We start from the raw sequence: 20,079 nt of genomic DNA, 5'->3' as shown, positions 1-20,079 counted from the left end.
GGCACTCCATAATGCAGCTGAACCCTGCCCAAAACAGGATCTCTTGGTTCACCTAACATCCACTTGTTAGCAGGTGACTGACAGCCCTGCCCACCAACCAAGAAGGTTTTGAGGAGGCAGAATCCAGTCATATTCTTTCTATTCCTCATCACTGTCTTAGGCAAATTCCATCACTGATCAAATTTACAAGCATCCTTTTCACAAGCACCATATATGTTATTGCGGCCATACCACCACTCAGTCAAGTTTATTCTCGTAGTCTTGAGATGAATGTAGTTGCAGACAAGTTCTGCTGTGGACCTGTATGGTACATGTCCTGCTTCTACAGAGTTGCACTGTTATCATGATGCCTGGCCTGTTTGTGTTAAAACCCTTCATTAAGAATGCCATATAAAAGCTATTTTTGAACTACCTCAATTCTAAGTACCCTGGTTGTCTACAGGCAGGACAAGAATATGTTCAGATCCAAGCTACTGTCTCCAGGGTATAATATGCTATCAAACGTTTCCAAGAACTTGGTGATATAAACATCAACCGAACCCATTTGCCAGAACTTTTCTCATTCCTCCTAGGACTTCCTTTACTTGGCACAAACATGTCATCTACACAAAATGGCTAATTTTTATCACATGAACAATTCAGAGATTAACAAATAATATGGTGATCATGAGGCTAAAGAGCTCAGTCCCTTTCTTACTTTATGTTTACAGCATGGGAACTGTTGCTACATCTTCCAGCATTATTTAAGTGATGTATGAAGGAGTCCCAATGTAGTGATGCAATGACACACATGTAACATGAGGGACCCTCAATTAGTAGGAGATGTCTCTTTTTAATTTATTTATAAAGTGGTCTGCTACATGATTATTTTTTATTCATTCTAAAAAAAGTTTGCTATCCCACTCAGTGATATTTCATTTTTCTGGGGAAACCAACTGGTCATTTCTCTACTGTCAGGAATCAGATGAACTGTGCAACTAATTCTACACCCCCAAAGGAGTGGAGGGGCTAGGGGCACTCCCTCCCTTTTGATGGCCCTCTTAGGTATTGTTTCAGAAGTCTAGAGGGGGAGGCATGATTTGATCCCCACGCCTCGATCTCTCCACAGCTACACTGCTTTTTTTTTTTGCCACCAAAGTTAGGTCCAAAAGAAGAATCTCTTTTTAGTGAGCTGCCTCCCTGCCCCTCTTCTTCCTTGTACAGCGGTACCTCGGGTTAAGAACTTAATTCATTCTGGAGGTCCGTTCTTAACCTGAAACAGTTCTTAACCTGAGGTACCACTTTAGCTAATGGGGCCTCCTACTGCCGCTGTGCCGCCACCGCACGATTTCTGTTCTCATCCTGAAGCAAAGTTCTTAACCCGAGGTACTATTTCTGGGTTAGCGGAGTCTGTAACCTGAAGCATCTGTAACCCGAGGTACCACTGTACTTGGTTTGGTCAAGTACTCCCAATTCAGTCACTCTTCTAGCACACATGTCTAGCTGCATTAGTCTTGGTAGACTGGGAACTTACTAGCCAAGTGGAACAGCTACATACATATGCCAATTCTTGAACTCCAGCAGGAAAATGAGGGGCTGGGGACTGAGTTGAGCTCATGTGGCCATAAGGAACTTGGGCTAGATCTCCTTTTGGGGCAGTGACAGAACTTCTGCTACAAAAGAAACACTTAGGATAGGGATGGGGGAACCTGCAGTCATTCAGATATTGTTAGAATGCAACTCCCACCATTCGTTATGGTGGCTGGGGATGAGAGGAGTTGGAATACCACAACATCTGAATGGTCACAGCTTCCCCACTCATGACCTCTTTTGAGATGAAAGTCCAGAGTGGAGACATGAAAACAATTGAATTCCCGAAAGTTCACTTCTAGGATTAAAGGAGCGGTAGAAGAAAAGGTTCCAACCCATAAAATGAGGTGGTATTGTTATTAAATATTATTCTGGAATAGTGCAGGGTGTCTGTGTAGTGCAAATAAAAAATCACAACTTGAAAGGTTCATCACTCCTATCCTGTACTATCCACCCTATATCTCAGTTGTTGAATAAAAATAGTATAAATACTTCCCTGGAATATTCTCTAATAAAGGAGCCCAGCAAATGAGGTATTTCCCTTTGCAGACACCACATCCCTTAAGTATAGTGATAACAAAGAAGATGATTATTGCTGCAAGGTTTTGTTTGTTTTGTGCCCCCAGGTTTTTGTAAAAAAAAAAAAAAAAACATCAAAAATAACACTCATGAGGACATACTTCTCATATTTTAGTGCTGTTATACAGGCTCCTATGAGTAGGCACCCCTGTGTGATTTATGAGGCTCAGTGGAAGATACTAAACTGGTGGAGGTCATGCAGGAGGTGCGGCTTGTGGATTATATTCAAGGAATCTCTAATTTTTCCTGGTAATTCAGTCATTGCCAAACATACAGTGTGCCTTTGGGCTTGTATTTTCCAGCAGCAACTCTCAAAGATTGGCTGTTTCCAAAGCAGCTTGCAATATGTTATATTCATCCACTATTCAGATTTTTTTAAAAAAATACTAAGCTTGCCTAAAGTAGTTCTTTGGAAACAAGCCAAGGAATTTAACACATTAATTCCTGCACTGGGACATTCCCAGAGTAGATCAAGTCTCAAAACTAAATTTAATTAAAAGTGAAATAATATGCACACATATTATAAGTAAATCCTACTGCACTCTGTGGGAGTGCATGAAAACATGAACAGAAATCATGCTACAAAAGTGTATAAAGTTTGTTCCTCAGGCTCATGGGCTGATGTAGTCAAAGTAAAAGGATTTCTAAAGATATGGTTTTGCCAAGTATCAGCTTTAATCACTCTAGAGATCACTGGGTCAAGTGGGTGAAATAAAGACAGTATGTGATGCAGAAACATAGAATTTTAAGGGTTTTATCAAATTTTATCAAATGAAGTGGACTATTTAAATCACTTTATTACAGCTGCATTCCTAGAGAAGCAGTCTTTCAATCATTTGTCTAAACTGCAAATCAATATAATCTTATCCTTATTTAAGTGTAAACATTGCTGCAAACTCTTCATATTTTTCAGCAGTAATAGTGTACTGCCGAATATGATCCATTAAGAACAAAGAGGACCACTCCAAAGGCAAATTGCATTACAAAGATTTTACATAAGGATTTCTTTATATAGTCTTCTTACTTGTCCTCTCCCACCAACAACATAAAAGCTTTCATTACAAATACAGATTTCCAAAGTTAAAGGTTTTATTTGGTGTTTCAGTACCCCATATTTTACTGCAATTACTTGTCTCATTCTCCTTGAGCAGATCCCAAGCAATATTTTAGGAACAATTTTAACATAGTAGTACTGCAGATGTTGTCAGTGAAGACATTCCAGGTGAAAGGATCAACATGGTCTGCTTGTGAAATAGACTACAGAAGTTAGCATCCTTTGACTAAAAGAGATGGGGAAGTGTGGTGAGAAAGAAAGGGGAAGAACAACAAGTTTGGTTGTATAGATTGTTGAATTTAAGAGCAAGGGTTATGATTGATTCACCTGCTGTAACCAATACGAACCCAATACAGTACATCTTTACTGAACTATTATCTGGACAAAAGAAAATCACCTTATTTCAAAGGCACAATGGTGCAACAGATTGTGCATAATCTTGTGGTGCAGACCACAGAAATTTTGTTGTGAGTGACAGAAAAGCACAATGAAGATACTGATAAAGCCGGGGAGGGGGAATACACTGATAGAAAGGTAACAGGGTCTCAATACCCCCCTCTTTTTTTTCTCTTAGCTTTTTCTCTGAGAGTTGTGAGCATCTAACTGATCTGGAAAAGAGCACATCAGCACATGCACAACCACCCCTGCAGCAAAGGACGCAATGGCAGTCACCAGGACGGCCTGTATGAATCCCACACAAATCCAAAATGATCGGAGCCGTTACCTTAATCCTGTGGGAGCAAGCAGAACTCGCAAACACTTTAATATGAAGCAACTCAGGCGCAAACGCTGGAAGAATTACAAGGAGGAACACAAGAGGCGGGCCAAAGCCGAGCTGGCAGCTCATGGAAAAAACTTGGGGCTATAATAAGGCCAGCTTTGCAACCGCAACCGGGCTGCCCTCGCCTCCCTTCAGACGCGCCCTGGGAAGCCCGTCGCCTCCTCCTCCTCCTCCTCCCCGCTTCGCTTTCCAATTACAGGCTGCCCTGTCCCGGCGTGAACCCCGCTCGGCGCCGCACGCCGGCCGGCCGGCCCTCCCCGGTGTGTGTCCCTGGCACCGGACCCGCTCGGCGCCTCTCCACACGCGCGGCACACCCCTCGCCCGCGGCGCCGCGGCACACCTGCGGGGGAGCAAGGAGGACCCGACCCCGAGCCTCCCTGCCGGACCCGCTCCCGCTCCCTTCCAAGGGCAGGAGGCGCCCTCTGGACATCCTCTCCCCGCGGCGCCGGCGCCCTCACCACCGGGGGCCGCGCTGCCCACCTGCAAACGCCCCCCCCACCCCCACGGTCCTCCGCCGCCGCCGCCGCCCCCTGGCCCGCCTCTCCCGCTCTGCCCCTTCCCCTCAGCCGTTCGTTCCCGCTCTCTCGGAGAGACCCCCGCCATACATCCCCCCCCCTCCTCCTCCCCTCCCTTCATCGCCTCAGCGCTCGCACGCGCGGTTGGGGGGGGGGCGGCGAGGTTCGAATCTTACCGGGTCTCCGTACTGGCTGCACGCGGCAGAAAAGGGCGGGTGGGGGTGGGGGGGCGCGCCGCGAAGACAACAGTCAGTCCGCCCGCCTGTCAGCCCGTCCGTTAGTCAGTCAGTCAGTCAGCAGAGAAGGGCACGAGCCGCCGCGCGAGGCAACTGCTCGCGCTCGAGACGGCGGCGGCAGCAACAGCGCGCTGCCGCGGGAAAGGCGGCACGTCAATCATCGCCCCTCCTTCCCTCTCTCTCTCTCTCTCTCTGAGGAAGGGGGGGGGGAGGAATGCGGCGCGCGGCGACCGAAAAAAAAAATCCAGCGAGGGGCAGCCGCTTCTCTTCGACGCCGATGGCCTCCTCAACATAAACAACTTCCTTCATTGGACGGCGAGCCCCTGGAGAAGGCGGGGCTGAGGCGGTTTGAGCGAGCGTTTCACCCAATGGTGCCAAAGAAAGGAGCCCGTCGGTGAAAAGCGATTGGTAGCCGCAAAACGGGCTTTTTAAAAGAGGCTGTGATGGGCAGCTGTTCCCGCGAGTAGGAGAAGAGGGAGGAGAGAGCGTAGTAAAGTCATGCTTCGACAGAAATGGATAAGGAGGGGAGGAAACCTCCTCAGGCCTGTCCAATGGGCACTTAGCGAAGGCGTGCTGCCTGCGAGGGGCCGGGCGATTCTCGGTGTAGGAGGTGGGATTTGATGCGGGAAACCCAATGGGCTTGGAGCAAGCGGCATGACAGGCACCTTCTGCAACCGATGAGCGTGTCGTCCGGGACGTGACGTATATATCATCGGCCGGTCGGCTCTGGGGCTGTCGGAGCAGCTTAGACGTTGGCTTCTCTTTTCTCGCTGGTTTGCCCGAGGCCTCGAGTGGTGGGCTGTGATGAAGCGAGTCTCTGGGGCCCCGTCCTAGGGCAGCGGCTGCTGCTGCGAGACACGCCAGAAGCGTGACTGGTGGGTAATTTGGAATTAATGGGGTATTTAGCTCAGGCCGGTGGTGGTTGTGGAGTCCCCTCCTCCCCCCCCCCTTTTTTGTCCCCTTTGGTATGTCCCCTCATAGATTCCCTTCTCTTACTTGCTATGGTTGAGCCCCCCGGGGGGGGAGGGCGGGAGATACCATTGCACGGGGACAAGTCCCATTGAATTCAATAGAACATTACTTCTGAATACACATGGATAGGGGTTTTTCTTTACCTGAGTGTATTATTGCCCTCATAGTGGGGTGATAATCATATATTTCACAAATCGCTTTTTTTAAAAGTCGGCATAAAAACTGCAAGAACTTAAATAGCTTCTAGCAGGCAATTCAGTGGGAGAATGTCCATTCATGGCCCATAAGGCTTCCTAAAAAGAAAATTAGACCTTTTCTCCCCCTTCAGGTGATCTTGGTCCTAGTCAGCTGAATGCTGGTCAAGGGCTCAGTGGGAAGGAGCTGTGCCAATAAATGTTGCGTTTTGTACTTTTCATATGTATGTTTTGTGCTTTGGGGAACGGTTTTGTGGCCTCTGTTGATGTCAGAGCATAGCAACTGTCAAAGTTTGAGGCATTGTGCTGCTACTGTGTTGCAGGCCTGAGTAGCAGTATGTGCTTGGTGATTCGATCAGAAAGCAGATAGAGAGACACCATCCTTTTAGCATTTATAGATGGAGCCTGCCTTAGGTAAATTTGTTTTTACTGGTATAGGAAGCAGCACTGTCTGATTGGCTGCAAATTCTCATCAGCAAAGAAAGTCAGTAGGGAGAAATAATTGCATTTGGGAAGTCGGTTGATGATGGAGGTGCGAGGCAAAGACTGAGCTGAAGGTGAATGGTTGACATCTGAATATTAAGCTATTCCTCTGCAATGTGGTAACTATACGTACTTTGCTTCAGAAGAAGGGAACCAAGAGGCTACGCTGTGTTAAGGTCTTGCCAAAAAATGGTTGCCAAGTGAGTTTTTAAAAAATCAGCTGAACTGTTCAAGCTGCTAGAAGTACAGTCAGAGGAGCTTTGGGGTCAGAGGCTGATTGCATCCAGTAGCAGGACAGGATTGTGAGAATTTGGCTGAGACAGAGATCAAGGGAATTTGACAGGTGTCTGCAACAGTATCCCTTGAGTCCATAGAAACTGTCATCAAGCATATTTAAGATCCAAAACTAAATATCAGTATTTCCTTATGTATTTAAGAAACATTTTGTCTCCAGTGTTGGTGTCAGTCTCACACCTAAACCTATTATTCCTAGCTCCTATGAGGCTTTAAGGGTATTCTTTTATTTAAATTTTAAAAGCATTGTAAGGTGGCAGTAGGAAAAGGTCACACTAAGGTACTTTTGAGTTACTGTGGCAAGGAGATCCATAGATCCTGAAATATAAAAATTAAATATCTAAACATTCATAAAAAGTGGGACCAAGGCAACCATTGCCATGTAATCTTTAAATAAAGTCTTTTGCAACCTGCCTTCTTTTATTAGGATGCTGTTCCCTGCCCCTATATATGAGTGTGAAATTACAAAAGTTCATATTCAGGATCCCTTTGCTGCAGATTGGTTATGCCTTATTAGTTAACTAATAAGGCATAACCAATCTGATGCTAAGGGATCCTGAATATGCTGTCTTGCTTAAGGAGTGGCTTTCTACATTAGATGGTCCAGCATTCTTCGCAATCATCACAAACAAATGATTGCCTTTCTCTTGACAATCATATACATAACTATTGCTTACAATAGCAAAGTCACTTGAGTGATGTGATATAAATAATTTTATTGCCTTCATTAATTTTGCATGCTGTTTTACAATGTCTGGATGCTGAAGCAGTGTACAAAAAATGTCTAATGTACTATGATTTATAAGAAAATTCGTTACTTGGTGGTACCAGTGATCTGGAAAATCTTGCATAAAAGGTTATCTCAGTCTACCAATTTCCCCCCCCCTCAAAATCCAAATCTGGAGAAAAGGGTGGGTGTACCCACAATTGAAAGTAATATGGGATATATGTTGAGTTGTTGTTATAGGCTACAGCTATTTTGATATGGTACTAGCAAGAAATAAATCACCAGATTTCTTGGTGGATGCCAAAATATAACCGATAGTTACAATATTTTAAGGCTGCAGTCCTAAGCATATTTTACTTCTGAGCAGCATGGTTAGAATCAGGCTGTGAAATTCTTTCTCCCAAATTTGTAGAATTAATATGTGGACTTCAAAAGCATAAGAAGAGAAACATATGAGCTTTACTATAGTTTGGTGTGAGTGTCTACCTTTCAATTGTGGATCGAAAGGGTTTTCAGGGCCTCGGAGGTTATTTTGCCTTCAGAAAGTACCTGGTCACTTGGACACGTTTCAAGTACTTCTCATCCTCAGAGCCTTTCTAAGATGTGTTTATTTAAGTGGTCTTCCTTCCCCGTTAATCCCACCACCAGGTGTGTAAATAGCTTGTCCAGTTAATACTTTTCCTCCTCGAGTGGCTAGCCCTGGAATTCCTGCTTTTTCCTTCATCCCACCCTAAGTTGCTTGCTGAAGCTTGCCCATTGCCTGTTTCTTAATTTTTTTATTTTACCACTGCTCCTTCTCCTTCTTTGTTCCCTTCCTGCTTGGAACTCCCTCTAAACATGCTATTTTTGCTCAGTGGCGGAGCTTCATGCGCGTTCTGGTGGCGGGGCGCACTACCCGCAGGGACATGGCGCACATTCTGGGGGGTGGGGCGCGCCGAGATGGAACCGTATCGGGATCCCGCTGCCCGGGGTGCCCTGCCCTTCCTATGCCAGTGTTTTTGCTACATCTTTATCCTCTGGCTGGTCGAGCATCTCTCCATCTCCAGTGCCCACCTCCTGCCCAGCCTGTTACAGTTCATTTGACTCACCTTTGCACCTGACCACCACACAATGACAGCATGAGCAGGGAGCAGGGATTTGAGTCTAGGGGTAACATATTATGCAGACCTGAAAGAAGATAACAAATTCTGGAAGCAGAATATGCTTATATGCTGTTTTATGGCCTCATGAGACTCACAAAATGGCTTACTAAAGATTCTCAAAATAAAAGCACACTCAAATTTATTTACTTATTTAAACACTTTTATATTGCTTTTAATTTAAAAAAATTCCAATATAAAAAGAATTCAGTAATATCATCTTTAAAACAAGAGTACAGTCATACCTCGGGTTACGGCCGCTTCAGGTTGTGCACTGCGCCGAACCCGGAAGTAATGGAACGGGTTACTTCCGGGTTTCGGCGCTCACAGAAGTGCTTAATCGTGACCCGCGCAAACGCGGCGCTGTGGGTTGTGAATGTGCCTCCCGCACGGATCACATTCACAACCCGAGCGTCCACTGTACCATAATATTCACAGAACCAGAAAAAAATGCAAGACTGAGTATTGGTAGTCAGGGAATGCTTAAGGAAACAGGTATGTTTTTAGCAAGCACCTGAAGCCTATTACAGCTAGTGCTTGCCTTATTTCAGAGTGGGGACTGTTCCACAAGCTGGCTGCCACCACCACCGAAAAGGCCCTCCTCCAAATTGCTGCAAAATGGACTTCAGCAGGCTGCGACACAACCAGAAGGGCCTCATGCAAAGTTCTTAGAGAGCGAGCAAGTCCATACGAGAAAAGGTGTTCATTCAGGTAACCTGGTCCCAAGTCGTTTGGGGTTTTCTAAGTCAATAGCAAACATGTAACCTTATATGGCTTCATATAAAAATGGCAGACACAACTGTTTTTGGTTAAGTCAACATGCGGGAGATAAAGAGAGCAATTCAGCGTAGCGCTAAGATTGCTCCATCTGCAGAAGCATTTATTCTTGCTCAATTGCATAATCTCCCATTGTCTCCCGCTTTGCACTGTTCTTGGGGTTCTCCTGACACACACAAGCCAATTTGGGGGCAGTGGGGGAGCCCCATTGCGCCAGTGGAAGTCCTTGCGTGGGCTTCTACTAATGGAACTAATTAGTTGAATCCAGCCCCAAATGTAAACTAGACTTGGCCCAGAGACTGTTTTCTTTCTTTTTAAATTGCAAGTTGGGTGAAGCTTCATTTATAAACCTAGCTTGATGGTGTGCGGTTTGTTTGTTGGTTTGTTTTTGCTAGAATTACTGATATCTCCCCAGTCCATTTTGTTTTTGTTCTGCTTTATCCTAGGGACCATCTTTTCTACTCTTGCCAACCACCCACTAAAGCTGTTTAAATGAGAATGTCCTTGGCACAGAGAGTGCTGCTCACATGGCTCTTCACATTGCTGTTCCTGATCATGTTAGTGTTGAAACTGGATGAAAAGGCACCATGGAACTGGTTTCTCATATTTATCCCAGTTTGGATATTTGATACTATCCTTCTAGTTATGATAATTGTAAAAATGGCTCGCCGTTGTAAGTCTGGCTATGACCCTCGAAATGGTTCCCGTCACCTCAAGAAGAAAGCTTGGTACCTTGTAGCAATGCTGCTTAAGTTGGCCTTCTGCCTCGCCCTCTGTGCAAAATTGGAACAACTTGCTGAAATAAAGCTAGCTTATGTCTTTATTCCCTTTTGGGTGTTGCTCATTGGAGGGATAATAGAACTTGGATACAACATCTTCTATGTACGAAGGGAATAACTTGTCCATAGACTTGGGTTTAGCCTTTCATCAGCCAACATCACATTCCTTAACAACATTAGCTTGCTATAGGTTTACAACACCCAAAGGAACTACAAGTAACAGCTGTATGTTGACATTCTATATGCCGTTGGACTAGGCTCTTCAATGTGTGGAGCACAGCTATCTGATTTATATGTAAATACTGTAAATAAATTATCAAAATATTTTCCAAGTATTCTCTCTATTTATCCTTGTGTTTGTTTGTTTGTTTGTGTGTGTGTATGTGTGTCAAGTATGTGTCTAGCGTGTTAAGTCATTACACTATAGAACTTGCCATTGCACAAAACTAAATTGAAATGGCTTTTCTGTAAATGGCTGGGAACAGATGGCCAACTTCTGCATTCTCAACAGTCACATTATTCTCCAGACAGTGAGCTGAAGGCACAGAAGTATATTTTTGTACACAAAGTGGATTTACTTGTAACTAATCATGTAGTAATACTGAGAGGAACATAACAGTTACAAAGCACACAGGCTCTAGTTAATCATTGCATGCAAAATCTGCAAAAGATTCAATGATAGTGATCTTTCTTGTAGAAATTTGATGCTTTTCCATCTTACAAATGAAACACTGCAGGCAAGCATTTTAAAATGCTTTAGTTTACTGTACCTCAGTGTTTTCCAAACTTGGGTCTCCCGCTGTTGTTGGACTACAGGGATGATGGGAATTATGGTTCCAAAACAGCTGGAGACCAAAGTTTGGGAAACCCTGTTCTAGCTAATAAGAACCTTTCTGTGCTCTTAAGATTCAAGCATTGTAATAAATGTATATGCTTAATGCGATATGTTAACTAGTATTTGCCTTCACTTCCTCATTTTTTTCCTGTCCCTAAGCTGCCCAGTGTGAACTGAATTGACGTTAAACTACTGTACAAAATAAAATAAAACAGTCAGGAATCACCAAGTCTTAACACATCATCCTACTTGTATCTTCTCTACCCTGTTCCAGGGGGTGCGATCTTCCTGTTGAAGAAAATAAATAGGTCAAGGGAGGAAAAAGAACAGAGTGCCCGAAAATATATTTGTCACACTCTAGCATTATAGGAACAAAACCTGGGATAACAATAAAAGCATGCTTTTGTGCTTCACACAATTGCCTCTGTGTAGTAAGGGTGCTGTGTAAAAGAAGACATTTCACAATGTTTGACGCAGTTGGCAACTTTCATAAACAGAAGTTTACTTCCCTTAAGTGTGCTTTGATCATAGCCTCAGAATGAATGGGAAGAATATTCCACTTGCCAATGACTACGGTGTACTAGAATCCAGTTGCATCTCCAACTTGAAGGTACTCTTGCTTTACTTGACAAAAGACACACCAATATTCTTATGAGTAGGTTTGTTTTTTCTCTCTTTTCCGACCAATGAATTCTTTTGGTCTCTTGTAAAACATGCAATAAGATGGCAGAATGGTTTTGCTGGATCGAGACGTAGGAGGGTTATGAGTAGACACAGCTCCCACCTATTTTGCTACTTAGCTGCAACAGTTTCTTATGTTTCCTTCTGTAAAATAATGGCTTGCAATGAAACCTGTGCAACCCGAAGTCCAGTCACAATGGGGTTTCTGTCCTCACTGTTGCAGCCCTGAATCCCATGTCAGGCTTTTCTGACTCTCAGGAAAGACGGGAGGGGTATGAAGGGTTCTGCAGTGATGTTGGAAAGCTTAATTGTGTGAGTGGATGTCCACACCTGTTTTGAAACAAACCATAATTACCTAATCTTTACTAAATGTCTCCTGTCGCTGTCCCGTAGTGGTAACGAAACAGCAGTAGCCTAAAGCATGACATTCTATAATCTTTGCTACAACTTACCGGTATATTTTGGCATGCTTTAAAAAGGGGAAAGATCTCAACAGCTTAATGAGAATCACACAGAAGATCCTCTGGAAAAATCTGTAGGACTGTATTTTGCACTTACTTCTGCTTCCTATTACACAACTATGGATGTTGGGGCCCCATGTCTTATTTAAGGCTTTAATCTTGTATATCCTTAAGCAGAGAGTCATTTTCACCCTGGTACTTTTGTACAGAATTGCAGTCACATATACCCAACTATGCGTGCTTAGTCAGATTTAGTCATTGTTTCTGTTTAAAAACCCACAGAGTAATGATATTCTTAAGACTTTTAGTTACCTAAATAGTTATAGCTGTGAATAGTTATAGCTATAGAATGAAGCAGCCACTTCCATAATTAAGATGAGACTTCTATGACTAACATTACTATATGACTGTTGGCTTGTTGGTGTTTTTTGAAATATGGGCATGGTGAGCTATAAACTCCATATAATTTCTGTATTTATACCACGCCCTTTGCAAAAGTTTAAAATTAGGATAAATCAACCCCAAAAAACCAAAACCATAAAAGACACTAACAAGCAATATAAACAGACTTAGCAGAATTTTAAAATCAAACACCAAACAGCAGCAACATAGAGAAGATAAAAGCTTTGGAAAATACAAAGGTCTTTGTCTGGTGCTGAAATGATGTTTCCAAGCATATCTGCAGATCTTGGCGTACACACAGGCACATGCGGAGATAGGCAGTCTTCCAGTCCTGTGCATCTTCTATGCAGTGGCACAAGCTGGTCACAGCTTCTGTTGGAAGCAGGACACTAGTCTAGATGGACACATGGTCTGATGCAGGAGGGCTTTTATGTTCAGAGAAAATGGCTGGTGATTGGCTATTACTATACATTCCAATCCAATGTGCATTATTCCCCATAGGTTGCGGTTTTTTGTAACTGTTGGAATAGTACACACACACACACACACGTAGCACGAGGAAGCCCCAGTAAAGGACCTTTCAAAATCACAGCTGGCTTACCACACCTATGTAGGAAAATCCCTGAGCTAAGCGAGAACCTAGATGTGATGAGCATCCTTATCATATGATCATGCTCGATAAAACAAGTCACCTTCACAGCACATTAATTTACATCCCACCCTTCATAAATCTCTCTGAATGGCAAAAACGTGCAGCTGACAAGGCACCATGTATGCCACCTTGAGCTGAGAGAGAGAACGAACAAACTTGCAGGCTATATTCCAAGGGGCACAAACATCTAGCCATCTGGACCTCAAGAGTTATAAAAGTTATCCCAGTTTAAAAATTGCTAAACACATAACTACATGATGGAGGGCCCTTCTCATCTCAGTGCTATTTTATTTCCTATTTCCTTTTTTATTTGGGTTTAGAACCTAATTAATATCCAATATAGAATGCTACTGTGGTGAAATTGCCATTTGTTTAAGCGTATTGTAAAGTTTGCTTTTTTAAAAAATGGTAAGTTTCACAGCATGGGGTAATGTAAACAGTTAATTTTGAATTATGTGGTATCAGCTCATGGCAGGCAGTTGCAGCTTTGCAGTTGTGGCAGCTTTGAGAAGCAACACTATGCTAGAGGCTTAAAAGCTGGCAATTTTAATTGGATAGCTCTGGTCTGATTAGGAAGTTCTGTCTACATCTCATTGGATATGAGGTAGTCTGATGCAGGAGAGGGAATTCTACTCCACTTTCATCTGATTGGCTGAAGTGGGAGTCAGCTGGAGTCTACCGGTAAATACCTGGTCTCTGCCCATTGTAAGAGGTGGTTGTTGATGGTGGGGCAGCCTGGAAGGAAGAAGAAACAGAAGCTGTGGCGGCACACTTCTTATAATAACATTTCTTCATGTCAAGAGGCCAGTTGTGCTAAACTTTCTATGGCTCTTGCATACAAGAAGCAAAACAAAAGTCCGGCATCATTCAACCCAGAGTAAACAGAGCACTATGGAAGTTCCTGATCAAAGTGTACACCTAGAGGCATTTTTAAAAAGAAGCAAAAAATGTCGCTTGACAGCAGTATTACGCATTAGAAAATGAAATGAAGGATTAGAACAAGTGTAAAATATAACAAACTTGCACAAAAGTTAAAAACACACAGGTTAAGTTAGAGCATTTGTTATTTTATTTTTGTTTTGATGGTGCACCAACTATATTTACCAATAGAGGTCTCTTGCTACAGTAGGCACTAAAGAAGTGTGACTGAGAGTAGTGAGTTAAGACGATAATGTATTAGTAAGAACTGGTGACTGAGTCAGGCCCTCTCCTCAGGATATACTAGCAATTCGGTATGTCTCCATCTTACGCTGTTTCATTCTATGAAAAACTTGGAAGTCTGAGAACTTGCTCTGGCAGCACAATCTTACAAATATTTACTCAGAAGCCCCCACTGAGTTAATTTAGACCTATTCTCAGGCACACGTACATAGTATGGAAGCCTTAATGATTCTTACAATCATCTGTATCTGTCTTACCAGTTAGCAACCTAATAGTGACATTTCTTGATGCAAGTATGAACCTTGAGTTTAAAACCTCTACTTATTTCTGCCTGGAAAATGGTATAGGGCCAGATGTAGGTGAATTACATTTGTACAACTTAAAAACCATCAGGTTCTGAGCCAATTTATATGTTAACATTCATGGAAAAGGACAAATCACACAAAATGGTGTAACAGCTTAAATTGACTGGCTATTGTTAATTTGTACATTTGGGTTTGTTGGGGGGAGGGGGGAATCCTGCCTCCTATATTAAACTCCCAACTCCATTATTGCAAGCTATATTTATTCCAACTTGAGTCCTCAAGTAAGTTTCAATGTATACAGGATAGAATGCCAAAGAGAGGATGTAATAACTGGTAGAGAGTAAGTTGAGGAGACTGGAACTGGTGTCCACTCAAGATTTAGAGATTTGGGTTTTGGGAGCGAGCAGGCCTTATTATCCATCTCATAGGAAAAGGTACTTTATACCCAATTATGCTCAGGTAGAGAGCATCTAGCTGAAAGGAAGATACATAGGGCAACATCTCAGGTGGTAAACAAAAGCTAGTCATAGCCAATTACTGCTTAGTTTGAGGTGAACAACTTGGAGGTTTAAGAGTGCTCAGGTTTTAGCGCTTTAAAAAAGGAGGTAACACGTTCAGCCCATTAGTTAACTAAAAAAAATATCGCATCCCTTTCAAAAACTTCAAAAAGATGCACATCCCTTTCCCCACCATGTTGCACTGTGCTTTTAGGACTGTACCACTCAGAATAAAGGTGAAAAATGCATGCTGCAGTGCCCCCCCCCCTGTGAACAACCCTTTGTACCTATCAAAGTAGAATATTTGGGAAAAGGCAAAGCTAAAAATGCTTTCCTTAAACCTTCAATAACTCCCCAATATGGACTACATCTCAACCTGGATTTTGAAGTGGCACAATCCAAAAAAAGCTGTACCTTGTAAGATAATAGGGAACTGTATTATACCCCAACACTTGTCCATCTAGGTCACAGCTATCTACAGACTGGCAGCAGCTTTCCAAGGGTTCAGGTAAGTCTTTCCCAGCCCTAACTGGAAATGTGGGTGACTAAATTTGGGACCTCTTACATATGCAATGTATGAGCGACAACCCTTCCTTCAATTTTCCCTGAATGCACAAGTTGAGCCCAAATTGTAGTTCATATTACTAAGATGCACTGGGGATTAAAAAAAGGGCCTCCTATCTTTGCAGCATCTTGCCTTGAAGTGTGTTTATGTTTTTAAAGCTGAAAGGGGAAGATGTTGTGGGCTGTTAAACCTTTGCTGTAATTAAGCATTCTGCGTGTTAACTCCTTTCAAAACCTATGAGGCTTAGCAGTTCCAGCAGCAGTGGCCATGCTTTCCAATGGGCTGGGCAAACTCAACTGGCTGCATCTACCAAAGAAGCCAATTCAGTAATTCAAGAGCTAAAGACAAAATTAAATACCCTCTAGAATACAGCCCTAATGTATAATTGTGCTTTAAGTGCACCTATGAAGATTCTGTCTTACATTTAATCAAGGGGCCTTCTTAGCATTAAGTTATACAAGTACTTTAAAATGTAAATTGATTATTGTATTCAATTATGTACTGCTTTTCTCCAAAATCCCCAAAGTCCAAGTTTATGGTTGTTCTTTTGGCCTTTGTGGTTGTGGATTAAAGCATAAAAATAGGCATGCAGTTTCAGCTAAAGGCTGAGAATCAAAAACTTGATTGGGTTCCCTCAAAGGTCAGGTAGGTCACGCATTCTAGTCACCTTCTATCTTTGGGCTCCTATCAATACTTGTCTGCTGTTACAGAATTTTCAGGTTGCAAAATGAACCTTCAAAAATTATACAAGTATCCCTGTATGGTATGCCAAAACATTCTAACTGATGTTTTTATTATGTGTGCAATTTTTTCCCTTTGGATTCCTGACTCATCTCTCTTCATGTAGGGAACACCAGGAAATAGTGGGATCTCTGAAGTTTATCATAATTGTATTGTGAGCAAAGTACCTGCCAATGTAAGATAAGATGATGAGAAGTTCATTGCATGTATAACCACCACATGAACTACTCATCCAAATTCACTTTGAAAGTGAAACTGTGCATTTTAACGTAAATGTCTAAGGTTTTTGTTTCATCATACAATAATATTACTTTCTTGCAAAACTAAGTGTTTTGAAAATTAGCTCAGAAGTTTTGAGGGTTTTTTTAAAAGAGACTGAAAAATAAAACCCATTATTGTTATTATGAACCTTTATTAAGTGGCTCACATTTCAATATAAATCACACTAAAAAGATTTTTTAAAAAAATGCTATTTACACTACAGTGCTGACACGTTAAAAAGAAAAAAAAATTGGTATAAATAAGCTCTATGGAAAAGCCTGGAATTGTCAAAAAGAATTCTGGCTTATCTTACAAAAAATATATGTTAAATGTCAGCTCTAGTCTAAAACCTACAACTCATATTTAAAGACTTCTTTATTTTACACCTGCAGTGTTTACAGTGCATCTGGCCCTAAGTGCTTTGATACTTTCACAGTTATGGACAGGCACTGAGGAATGTTACAAAGCTACATAAACTATTTTCTGTAACAGATGTGAGGCAAGTAACAAACCTGACTCACAGAATTTAAGCATCTTTACATTATTATGTTTAAAAATGAATTTAAAAATATATATACACACACAGACTAACTTCAACACAAAAAGTCATCTTCTTGTTTGCCATGCAGACTTGAATATGCTGAACTGCTTTGTCTGGTATCCTCCAGGTTCACATGACCCCCCAGACCTAAGCTGCCCTGCAAGTCTTTGTCTTCAGGTTCAAATTCAGACGCAGTTTCAAACGTAGACCCTGTCAACTGACCATGATCCAGCTTTGCTTTAACATTCTGACATTCCATAACATTAGGTGCTACTGTCTTTTCTGGAAGATTAACAATAATTGGTTCCTCTTTATTTTGGAAAGATACAGCAGGTTCATGTGTGCATGAAAATTCCTGTTTGACATATTTAGTTTGCAGAATGCCTGAAAATTTAGTGTCTTCAGAGGCATTTATACTCGCTGCATGGATTACACTGTCAGTTTGAAGTCCTATAGCAGAAGATGTGGGATCTGTTGGCAGGCCTGCTTCATAGATGTTTTGATTTTCTCCCTCTGAGTGGTAGAGCTTGAGCCGAACATGCCAAGCTAAACTGCACACAGCTGAAACTGTCTTAAACTGATGCACAACATTCCTTGGAATAAAATAAATATCGTTATCATACAACTGAATTCTGGCATATCGAATGCCTTCCCTTCGTAATTGGTTAAGTTTTGCATCATCAACCCACTGGACACACTAGAAAGAGAAAAAAAGAAAATTAATAAATGTTTTTTGGATCATGGTAATTCTCAATGAAATAATTATCAAGTCTTTCAAAACACTTACCTGTGAAAGCGGAGGTTCATGCAGATCTAGTTGCATTCGTTGAACTACCTCTAAGAAATCTTCTGCATGAAAGCAAATTACATCTTTGGTTATACGAGGTTGTTGAGGCCTATACATAGGGGAGAAAGTGTGGTCATCAAGGTTAATATATTAAAACCAGCCAGCTGTTTGCTGCTCTTGTAAGCACAAAATAAAGCAATGAAAATATACAGTTGTTTTTCAGTTTGCAGAAGTCCAACGAAAAGTAACAGCAGCAACTGAAACTTATTTTTTATAAACATTACTAACACAGCAGCTGATCCTTTGTCTTCTCATGCTAATATAACAGGTGTTCAGGTGTGTACTACTCTATTACAACTTCCTTGTAGAAAGCATGACCTTTTACAGGTGCCTAAAAGCAAAAGGCATACTAAACATGCACCCAATTTTGATTAAAAAAAAATATCCCAGCTCTCTACTTTGGTTATATGAAAGCAGTCAAATCCAAGTTAAGTAATCTGAGGAGAAATCTTAAACTTCTCTAAACACTATGTTACATACAACCCATCACTACTGCAAAGCAGTACACATGCCAGTTTGATCACTGATAATATGAAATATCCAAGAAAAGTATTTATTTCAAAAAGAAGTGGACACTTAATTGGGACTCACTATGATTCACTGTTCAGATACACATTTTATCCTTAAACACGATCTGTGAAGTACAGCTTCAGATTGGGCCTAAATTTAACCTCCCATATTCAATGCTGTACATACATTTGAAATCTAGGTTATTGGTGTGGCAAAAACTATGCAAAGTTATTCAAATATTTACATTTATTTTACAAAGGATTCTTTTTTGCTGTAATGTTTTCAGATTCACCAGTAGTAATGTATCTGGTCTATTTTTACACCTATTAAGGTAAATTCTGCTGCACATTCTATTATGCACTATTATGACAATTGAAAGCAGTTCTCTCATTATAAAATTTGGGCCATGTTCACGAGCTGTGAGTTATGATACAAGACTGGCCAAATATTTGTATCTACAGGACATCACATTTCAGGTACTCTTTGAGGTGTGTCACTCTTCCTAATGTGACATTTTGGCCTATGCTTGCAGCAGGGGCAGGGGAGGTATGTTGATTAACTACTAAGGCAGAGCGTTCCAAATTGTGTGTCACGACATGTTAGTGTGTTAGCTGCAGTGTGTGTGTGTGTCCTGTGAACGCTCCCTGCACTCCTCCCAGGGCTGGAAAGGGGTTACTTTAACCTCCGGTTTCCTAGTAAAACTGAATTACTGTGTCACAAAATGATGCCTGTCTAAAAAGTCTGTCATCAACATGAAAAGTTTGGAAAGCTCTGCCCTAAGGAGTCCTTCGTGAACTCTTGGGCTATCTGCAGAGATCCTGATTTGAACTCTGGGGTTCCTTAAGCACGCAACCTCTGTCATCTTTCCCTCTTCCTAAATGCTGCTTCCAGTTTTACATCTAAATGTACACATACTCTCACATCCCATAGATCTCCCTGCAATGTATGTTTTTGAATTTTTCTTTATGTCTTCACTTTTCAAGTTTGTTGCTTCTGGTGTTTTATAGATGTGAGAAACTGTGTTGATCGTTTTAACAGAAAGGCAGGGTACAACAAATTTTAAACCACAAAAATAGTATTAGATAATCTTTTGCACGCAGGCCTGCACACACAACTATGGGTTGGACATGAATAAAATCAGTTATACATAGATATTTCCCCAGTGTGTGCCCCCTTCCCCATGCCTGCTTTCCCAGTTTGGCCAGTGTATGTAAGTTATGCCTTGCTTTTGCCCTGCATTCCAGGAATGGGACAAGACCAGTTTCTTCCTGCTCCATTTCTAATTAAAACATGAAATTCATGTACACATTTATGGCACAAGTTATTCCCCATTTCAGGATTTTGAAGAAGAATTTTTCTGGATTCCAACTATGCTACAATGGTACTTCTGGTTACGTACTTAATTTGTTCCGGAGGTCCATTCTTAATCTGAAACTGTTCTTAACCTTTAGCACCACTTTAGCTAATGGGACCTCCCGCTGCCGCTGTGCCACCAGAGCACGATTTCTGTTCTTATCCTGA

At 41.9% G+C, this 20,079-nt stretch overlaps 3 protein-coding genes across 5 annotated transcripts in view; 1 reads left to right on the top strand and 2 right to left on the bottom strand.

The window, feature by feature from the left end:
- The window catches only part of PHTF2 (putative homeodomain transcription factor 2), a 75,206-nt gene extending 70,489 nt beyond the window's left edge, over positions 1 to 4,717 (bottom strand). Inside the window, 1 exon segment of the mRNA XM_033162897.1 lies at positions 4,675 to 4,717. The gene's annotated coding sequence lies outside the window, so the exon portion shown is untranslated.
- Positions 4,718 to 5,443: 726 nt separating this feature from the next.
- On the top strand, positions 5,444 to 10,434 carry TMEM60 (transmembrane protein 60). Of its 2 annotated transcripts, XM_033162730.1 has the most exons (3): positions 5,445 to 5,609; positions 9,095 to 9,254; positions 9,767 to 10,434. In XM_033162730.1, exon 3 carries the CDS (start codon positions 9,813 to 9,815, stop codon positions 10,215 to 10,217), a length of 405 nt encoding a protein of 134 aa, XP_033018621.1. In that variant the 5' UTR covers positions 5,445 to 5,609; positions 9,095 to 9,254; positions 9,767 to 9,812; the 3' UTR covers positions 10,218 to 10,434. The 2 variants fall into 2 exon arrangements, with proteins under 2 accessions (XP_033018622.1, XP_033018621.1); XM_033162731.1 differs by lacking the exon at positions 9,095 to 9,254 and having other exon boundaries at positions 5,444 to 5,609.
- A 3,742-nt stretch (positions 10,435 to 14,176) lies between these two features.
- RSBN1L (round spermatid basic protein 1 like) overlaps positions 14,177 to 20,079 on the bottom strand; it is a 39,893-nt gene continuing 33,990 nt past the window's right edge. For both annotated transcript variants that reach the window (XM_033163508.1, XM_033163507.1), the window contains 2 exons: positions 17,989 to 18,097; positions 14,177 to 17,898 (listed from right to left, as the gene is read on the bottom strand). In XM_033163508.1, the coding sequence (XP_033019399.1) occupies positions 17,254 to 17,898; positions 17,989 to 18,097 (754 nt within the window). In that variant the 3' untranslated portion in view covers positions 14,177 to 17,253. The remainder of the gene's footprint in view (positions 17,899 to 17,988; positions 18,098 to 20,079) is intronic.

The sequence above is a fragment of the Lacerta agilis genome, chromosome 10 (assembly GCF_009819535.1).
Source record: "Lacerta agilis isolate rLacAgi1 chromosome 10, rLacAgi1.pri, whole genome shotgun sequence".
Classification (NCBI taxonomy): Eukaryota; Metazoa; Chordata; class Lepidosauria; order Squamata; family Lacertidae; genus Lacerta; species Lacerta agilis.
The sequence above is the reverse complement of the archived record's forward strand: the minus strand, read 5'-3'. Positions and strand labels throughout refer to the sequence as shown.